The sequence below is a fragment of the Coturnix japonica genome, chromosome 2 (assembly GCF_001577835.2).
Source record: "Coturnix japonica isolate 7356 chromosome 2, Coturnix japonica 2.1, whole genome shotgun sequence".
Taxonomy (NCBI): Eukaryota; Metazoa; Chordata; class Aves; order Galliformes; family Phasianidae; genus Coturnix; species Coturnix japonica.
The window spans coordinates 32316936-32326199 of record NC_029517.1 but is presented as its reverse complement, the minus strand read 5'-3'; the positions used below and the strand labels follow the sequence as shown (position 1 = coordinate 32326199).

The following is a 9264-nucleotide window of genomic DNA, read 5'->3' as shown; positions in this document are numbered from 1 at the left end:
CTTAGTTTTTCTGTCTGTGTTGAATTTTAGAAAATCTATTATACAAACTCTCTTCCTGATAAGGACATTTTGAACTTTGTAGATAGTAAATGTCCAGTGCAGAACCAACTCAAGATCACTGATTTTAAATGGTTCCATATAAATAAAAACAAAATTTGTCTCTCTAGCAGAAAACTCTGTTATTGTCATGGATATCTTAAGTGTAATCATTTTTTCTTTTAATTAGTGTTCTAAAGAGAAGAGGAAGTTGGAAATTCAGATAAATCTGTTATGACTCAATTAAGAAGACAGGATTAGCATATGCAATCAAGATGGGTGCAGCAAGATTTCATGGAAGAGTTCATGAGGAAGCAACTAGGATGCATCATTTGCATGGGCAGCCTCCTTGGATTGTGTTCTTCTCAACCTCGGTATTGTTGACTTGACTCACTGCATGAATATTGTCAAGCAGTAGCAAACCATGATTTCATTTTCCTACTCTCACTAGTACATCTTACCTAGATGTGTGGTTTTGAAAAAGGCAAACCATATAAACTATGGCAAACAGTAATGCTCTTTTTCTCCTTCCTGCAGATATACTTTTTATTATAGAATCTTCTCTGTTAAGATACTGTAAGCATTAGGGATGGGATCCACAGGTCACCTGAGCAAGTGAAAACTCAATCAAGGAATAACTGATTAGTGAAAGGTATAAAAGCAGTTGATGAACTCTCACCAAGTAGTATCAGATAACTGTATATATTATAAAGCCAGTTGGAAGTTTACAAGATAATAGTTTTTTATCCTTTGTTTTCCTTCTCCTTTTCCTTCTCCTTTTCCTTTTCCTTTACCTTCTCCTTTACCTTCTCCTTCTCCTTTTCCTTCTCCTTCTCCTCTCCTCTCCTCTCCTCTCCTCTTCTTTTCTTTCCTTACTCTTCTACTTTTCACTTCTTTTATTTTTGTAGTAAATCAAATAAAACAAAAATGACTTCTACATGTATGAAGCCTGAATTCTCTAACATTTTAGAGCTGATTGTTCTACATTTGCATCACCATTCAATGTCTTAGAAGTCCACTATCTTGGTGGGGTATCTGTTTTATAAATAAGCTGAAGAAATGAGACTCCTGGGAGGAAAAGCTAATGTTTTCTTCACTTTGCATTTCCCAGAAATAAGAATTAGGCCTTTTAAAACATGATATTCAACAGAACATGTGTCTGTGATCCTAATTGTCCTGAAAAAAAAGCTGTCCGTGGCACTGCAGAACAATACATAGCAGAGTTTCTGAAGGACAGTTGCTGCTGAACTCGTTTCCAAAATATAGCATGTTTTTGCTTAGCTGTACAGATTGAGGGAGCTTGATAAAAACTAAACAATCATTTGTAAATCTCAAGCCTCAGTTACCATGGTTCACAGGAAGCCTTGCCCCTACTGCCAATTAAAACAAGCAGTTGTTTTGTGATGACTAGAACAACAGTATTGAATGTGAAGGAATACGAAAAACTGCATTTGAGACACCACAGATAAAACCTGGCTAAAAGTTCACGTCTGTTTTTGATGAAGTTCACACTCAGTGGTTAAAATGTGTTTTGTGCATTTCCTCATACTGCCCAAGATTTATTTCTTTAGTACTTCAAAACAAAAAGTGATTCCTTCAAATTCAGTACAGAAAACAATACTACTTCACTACTAATTCAGAGTTTCTTGAAACAAAAACTGCTTGATTTTTATTTTGTTTTGTTTTTTAAATCATTGTGCGCAACCAGAACTCATTCAATGAATATGAAAGATAGCACTACAGTAAAGACTCCAATCACTATAATCATGTTAATAATAAACCCTTATTTTAAGACAGAAACTTCAAAGTGTGAAAACAAATACATCTTTTGGATTTTCTTTCTCTTACTGAGTCATGCTCCATTACATTTCTCTACATAGTAGTTGATCTAAAAGCAAAAAAGTGTTACACTGCACGTCAGAAATGCCCTACGTGGACTACATTTGTAGAGGGTGTAAATACATTAGAATATATCAATGTATATGATGAACAAATTAGGAAGGAAGGGTGTGTTTCAGAGACTTTTCAGAGTGTGCTCACTATTAAAATATGTCTGAGATCTGCTTGGAGAAAGCAACAATTATATTTCTTATTAAAGAATATGCAATTACAGCCTTCTTTACACTTCCTGCTTCCTCCAACAATGAAGACCTGTCTGCGTCAAAGATTATAAAGTACTGTGCTGTTTCACTGGGTCACCAGACTGAACAGGCCAATCCACTTTCATGGCAATTTATTCCTGATTTTAGCCTGGGCCAACTTCTTGTATGATTAAACTGAGCCTAGCTGGAGATTTACAGCCTTGTCACAGAGAGAAAGTTAGTCAGAGTGAAATGGACTACTGTTTAAACTTAAACTACAAAAGCTTTTGTGAGTTCCCTAATGTGTTATTCTTGCATTTACAGTCTTTAAAATCTTCTTTAGACACTAAAAAAACAGAGCTTCAGACCTCCTACTTTTCCAGGAAAGTTGTCACAACCATAGCTGCTGCAAATGCTTTATTTATTAAACCTTTATTTTAATTCCTTTTTGTTTATGGTATTTGTCTGTCATCAGAAAAAACCAGAAAGACCACAGTCCAGATTTCTCAGGATCATAAATGGTTTGATTAAACTGCAGATGCTAATTAAGACCCAAATCTGTATCTCTATGCATAGCCAGAATAACCAGCTTGTTAGCTAGGGAAAGCCCATGATATTTAGAATATTCCATGTTGTAGGATGCAGATCACAAGTGGGAGGCTTTCAGGACAGCTTTTGTAACCTCCTCTTTAGCTACATCACGCAGGTTTGGGGAAGGAAACACACATGTGACAAATGGTCTGAATTGTGCCCATACATCCTGTACGTGGCAAAAGCAGCCAGCTATGATGCAGCAGGGTTAATCTGTGCTCTGCGCTGTTGTCATTTTGTCATCTTTTTCTCAAAAGTATGTTTCTCCCTGATTTGAGGAGTTAACAAGTAGACCAAATTGAATGTTTTTTTGGTTTTTTTTTTTTGTTTTTTTTTTAATGAGAAATAAACTATTAAAAGTGTAAAAGTTTTCATTTTAATTTAGTTAGCTTCTACAAATATATAAACTGAACCTTGTAACCTAGAGAATTCAAACCAATTTGAGTGTCCTAACCGTTACCGTTTCTAATGGGAAACACAGTGAGAGTTTTTACTCTAAATTATATTCAGTCCAACATTTTTTTCTGTGCTGTCCTTTGTGATACAAAATTAAAATGGACCATAAAATCTACTGAGGGAACAGTTACTAGCAGGCACTAAGTATTGGTGTTGATAAGGAACCAACTGCTATGAACAGACAGATACTAATTTAAATGGTTTATGGTGTAATCCAGTAAAGAATTCTGGTGCTACAAAACCTTGGTGTTCCAGCATCCTGTTTTCAAGCTTATGGTCCCCTATTTGATATCCAGAACCATATCTGTGAGGTGCTGTGCATGGAGAGAGGCTTGGGCAGCCTAGAAAACAGCCAGCACATTGTACTTTGAGCCCAATATAAGCTGACTGTCACTAGCAGAGAAAAAATACAGGTTTGTCCCAAATACAAAATGCTTCCTCCTTCTAAAACCAGGCCTTTACCCAAGGGTTACCTGTAAAGACAGGGCTCTTTACAGAGTTTTACAGGGCTGTCTGAGAGATGCCTCCATCCACTCAGTATCTACACCCTGATTCTTTGTATGAAAATAGGTTCCTGTGATCTTTCCTTCAAAACTGATGTTTCATTAAAACATAGCTAGAGGAGAAGCTGGCTTCTCATCTCCCTCTGTATAACAACTCTGTGATTAGAGCAGTCAGAAAATCACGGGATTCATTGCTCTTGCCCTGAAAGGCTCCCTCCTCTCCCCCAGGGAAGGACTCTGACCATCAGTCTGATGGCTATTTTAGAAAAAGCATTCTTGACCCTTCCACTGAAACAATGCCCTTGAGGCCCCACAACACATTCAGGATTCCTTATATCATAATCTAATGTTTAGGCTATTCTCAGGCTTGGAACATAAGCTGAATTTTCCTGCGATTATTTCTGTCCACTCTATCTGAAATTGCAGTACGTACACAACGCCACCCTTGATTAAAAAAAAATAGAAATGAAGTTTAATATATATATATATATATTAAAGAATGAGAGCCTGAGGAGTAGGGGTCAGGTTGTGCCAATTAGGTGATTTGGGTGGAGGAGCAAAACGTAATAGAGCTGGGTTCCAGAGGACTTGGGCATGAGCAGGCCCAGAAGATAGCCTGGGATTCCCAGATGGATAAGGATGAATTAGGGGGACTAATGTACTGCTCTGATGTTTAGCAACCACCTGTTTAGCAGAGGTTTTCTGGATCACACCTAAATTCCACATGAACTGCACATTTCACTCTGTCCAGATTCTCCTGCAGTCTGAAATATAAATACTGACAGAGACATCTTGAGCACAACAAAATACTTGTTTATTTATTGGGAAAATAAAGAAACAAACACGAAACAAAATAAAAACACAAAAACAAAAAAAACAACAACAAAAACCAGCAGTTGTTGAGGACAGTTAACACTGAAAACACTGAGTTGTTACCTTCTCAGCGTAATCCTGGCCAGCACTCAGTTGGCAGATTCTTCCAGGTGTGTCATACCTATGGTTGGGAACCATTGTGCAAGATTTAGAGCTTTACACTAAAACTGTCCTGTCTGTAGAAAAACTCAAAAGGAAGAATTATGCTAAATCCTATTTTCACTTCGCAATATTCCTGAGGTGAAAATACGTTTTTGCAGAAGTAACATGCTTGTTTTGACATTGTGACTAATGTCTTATGCTGCATGACTGAAACATTAGAGGAAGGCCATACCAAGTAGATGTGATACACACTAGACCAAAGACATGTTACTTTAAAACTTCCTTTTTTTAAGGATATTTTGTTTTGTTCTTTGTAAATTCTCAAAATTTCCAACAACAAGATGTACTTGTATCTCTGAACAGCTCTGTGGTAAGGTGTTTATATTGCCATCTAGAGTAGGAAAAGCCTTTACACTGGACTTGTCAGGAATACAAGGAAAAGAGGTGATTTTCTCTTATTTCTTCTTGTTCCATAACCCCATTTACTAAGATCTTATGGTACACTTTGTAATTCCTAGTCAGGTACTCAGAATAGCATCATGTGTATACGCTAAATATAATTTGTGAAATATATGCCATATTTGATAAAAAAAAAATAAAATAAATGCATGCAGTCAGAATCATATGATGACTTAATTTGCATAGATGTAAAACCTGAATTTATTATACACAACCTATATTTGTAGAAGTAGACAGTCACCTGGCTTCTCTGTACTGGTTTAAGCTGGCAGTCTCTCACTAGAGGCAACAATTTTTAAAAGCAGCCAAGACAAACCATTCACCAAGCAGAAGGAGTAGACAATGTGCAGGAAAAAAGTGGATAGCACAAATATTAATACAACTCCTTCAATCCTTTCTGAAATGAGAGTTTCAGATTGACAGAAGGTGGAGAGGGCAATTAGGCAACAGAGAAGTGAGTCTGACGTCGTTGACGCATCTGTCACAAGCTGATCTCTTCTGTGAAGCAGAAGTTTTAAGGGGAAATCTACAGGATGCAATTCACTTTTTCAGGTAATCACAAGATCTTCTGCAGCAGAGATGTGGAGCGGAAAGTAGTTACCATCTTGAAGAGAAGCTGAACAATTTGAGGTACTGTGCAGCACCAGGGCCTGGAAACAAGCACCTCCAGTGAATGGCTAGAAGAAACTCGAGACAGGTTGCAGAAGGACAGATGAATTTGTTATATTATTGGCATGATGTCCTTCTGAATGAACAGATTTTTTAGGAGAGACACAGGTAGTGAGGTGACACAGGCCTAAGTTCAGGAGGTTGGTGTCTACCCAACAGATAGTATGTAAGATAATCAAAAGATTGCAGAAATGCACTGAAAGGAGCAGCTGTGTTCAGAAAAAGTCATCTGAGTCTTTTCCACAGAGCCACCACTGAGATCAGAAATCAGATAAAGCTATGATACAGCTGATAATGGCCATTTGCATTTAAAATATGCATAGGACACTCCAGCCTGGTTGTATTTTTTTACTGACATCTTCAACTGCAACCAGTTACAGTAATACTGGAGAACAGTTGTTGAAACCAAGTCTTAACATGTCATTAGGCAGCTGGACAGTGATGGGCAGACTTTGCTAGTGAGCAGTCTTCTTGCTCGGTTTCACAGGTAAATAGCACATGAGCACACTGAAGAAGTCAGGCTGCTGTTCTTGTAGGTTAAGAGGGGGAAAAAAAACCTCAAATGTTATCTTCAGTTTCTGATGTGCTTAGCATAATACAAATCATGAAGAAAGCAAAAACATCATGAGAAATGCTAGGTAGCATGCAACGGTTTCTGTGCTATAGCTATAGCTACACACTATGAGCTGGAAACAAGTCATGCTTTATAAGGTTTGCATTTCTTGGGATCGATGCAAGTATCTGAGCATTATGTAGAGTTCTGTTTCTCATCCATGACGAACAGCAGAAGATGACCCTCCCTTTTAAGCATGGGTCAACATCACTCTTACATATACACACATTTATGCAGTATTTCTTCTGAATATTGACCATTTCAAGCTCCAGCTAACATCAGATAAGGAAAAAAAACAAAACAAAACAAAACAAAAAAAAACACCAAAGCAAAAAAAAAAAAACAAAAAAAAATAACAACCCACATATTTATTTGGTTCCAGGATCTATGAGGAAGTTTTTAACCCCACCCTACACCCTGCCCTACTCCACTCCCCAACTCTACTCTCTGCTTAAGTCTAAGCATATTTACATGTCTGAAAGGAACTGGAAAGTATCTGTAATGTTTCCCAGAGGATCTGATAGCTCTTCTCACACAAAAGCTTATTTCCAAATCATTATGCCACAGTAACATTTCAGTAAGGGGCACCTCAGGAAAGGCTTCTGATAGTTTCAGTCTGCAGATTCAACAGTTTCCTCACCTGAAAGATAAACATTTGGACAGAGATAGTTTCAGTTAATATTGTCCTTTGCTTGAATAGGTGATAGATCTGCAGTCCAAATAAGACAGATAATATCAATAAGATAGTGTTTTGCTAAATATACTTTTACCACCATTCAAAGTCCATGAATTTCAGGAACATCATGTGGATTTCTAATGCTCCTTTGCAGGCTTTAAATCCACCAAATCATGAGTGAATTATTGTGATTCATATGCCACTTTTATTTTTGGCAGGCAATGTTGATAGTACTGGAGAAAGATTATTTGAGTGAGATCTGTATCCACTTTCCTCAAATCAGGACTCTGAAAGAAAACCTCAGAAAGGAGCTGTCAGCATAAATGCATACAAATATATATAAACACATATTCTGTATGGGTTTTGATGATACAATTCCAGACATGAGGGATGAGCAGGATGAGCAGGACTTTCTATAGTTCCTGTAGAAGGTTGGACAAGCAAACGTCTGGGAATGGACACTGAGGAAGAGGAAATATCTACGTGTCAGTAATATGAAAGTTATATTGTACACCTGCTTTTTAGACATGCCATCTGTGCTCAGTCATACCATAATGTAGCTTTGATGTCATGCCACAGCTAAAGGGCCGGCAGAATACTTCTTTCTTCATTGACATGAGTGACACAACTCTACAAAACTCACCGCTTAATGATATAAATCTTAACTCTCACGGTATATGGTTGTCCCACATGTTTTTCAGTGCTTAAACCCACACTAAGTATTTTAACTCTGAAAGCACTGAAGGAGAATTACGGTGGAAACTGATGCACACCAGGTAAGCAATAGCACCTTATCTATACTAATGCTGAACTTCTCATTATATTGTGCTGGCCTACAACTACAATGTAACATCCAATGGATATTGTTTACAATAACCTAATAACAAGCAATTCTGTTCCCATTACTGCTCACAATCTCATAGCAAATGTTTCTTGTTTCCACAATAAACTGACTGCAACTGAAAGGTACCACCGTGCCTTGTCAAAAGTCAAATAAATCTTGTGCTTAGAAAAGGAAAGGTGATATATATATCTATATATATAAAAGCACGGGATTTGACTAGTATACCAAGTCAATGAAAAATAAGGTTTATACTACATTCCTTTCTTGAAAAACATTTTCCACAGCGTGCTTCAGAATCTTGAAGAGGAAGCATGGTCTAAATCCTGTGCTGGACCTACTCTTAAATCCACTTGTGGCCTTGGGCAAATGTGTTAATTTTCCTGTTTCGGTTTCTCTGCCTTTAAAGTGGGGATAACACAATGAACCCAAACAGCTTAGTTGCAATTTATACGAATGAGTAACTTGATTATTAGATTTCTGAGACATGAAACATGATTATTATTAGGATTCACTGACCAGCCAGACAGGGGTGTGATACAAATAAAGGAGACGGGTCTCGGACAACAGGAGCATGCTGGTTAGGCAGACAGAAGAGATCAGCAAGGAGGCAGTGGAGAGTTGTGCCTGTAAAAATGAGAACATCCCCATCGCACTGACTTTTTATTTATTGCCCCGTGGTACCTAGAGACCATGAAAAGCCAAGTCTTCTCTGAGAAGTGAATAGGTCCAGAGAGCTACAGCAGACCAGCTGCAGGCAAATAAATTTTTATCTGTGTAAGAGAGCTAGATGTTATTTTCCAGTGGAAATGTCAGGATTGATTAAAGCCTGAGCATTTCTATTTAAAATGAGAGCAGTGCTTGATACATTTTAAAGAGAGAAAAAGTGAGAGGCCTGACAGAATGGAGATAATGGGGAGGATTCATCTGTGGGCTTGCTGCAGTGAAGTGGTATTCAGTACACCAGGGCCAAATCACCTCTCCATACATAGCATAAACAGGAGTGCCTTTTAATAACTATGAGAAAATAGTCTCCCTGCTAGCAAAGTCACTATTAATTGTTATTATTAACCTTTGGGTTTGTGTATCCTCCATAGATTAATGATTATTCAATAACTATGCTACAAGGTTGCACTTTCTAACACCAATTAATAGAAGAGCACAGCTAAGAAAAGCACCCAGGTATCAACTTCACAGTCTATGTCTTGATGCAGAGTTGCCTACAGGAACTGGATCTGCCAATTCCCAGAGCAGGAAGAGGAAACGCGACCCAAAGTCAAAATGAAAGAAAAAAGAAAAAGAAAAAAAAAAAAAAAAGAAAAAAAGAAAAGGAAAAAAAAAAAACAATCTCCCAAATGTTTTCT

At 37.5% G+C, this 9264-nt stretch overlaps 1 protein-coding gene across 1 annotated transcript in view; it reads right to left on the bottom strand.

The window, feature by feature from the left end:
- Nucleotides 1–5284: 5284 nt before the first annotated feature.
- Nucleotides 5285–9264, bottom strand: part of LOC116652888 (SKI family transcriptional corepressor 2-like) — a 5693-nt gene continuing 1713 nt past the window's right edge. Inside the window, exons 3-4 of the mRNA XM_032442434.1 lie at nucleotides 8420–8527; nucleotides 5285–7023 (exon numbers count right to left, since the gene is read on the bottom strand). Of these exons, the coding sequence (XP_032298325.1) occupies nucleotides 6973–7023; nucleotides 8420–8527 (159 nt within the window). The 3' untranslated portion in view covers nucleotides 5285–6972. The remainder of the gene's footprint in view (nucleotides 7024–8419; nucleotides 8528–9264) is intronic.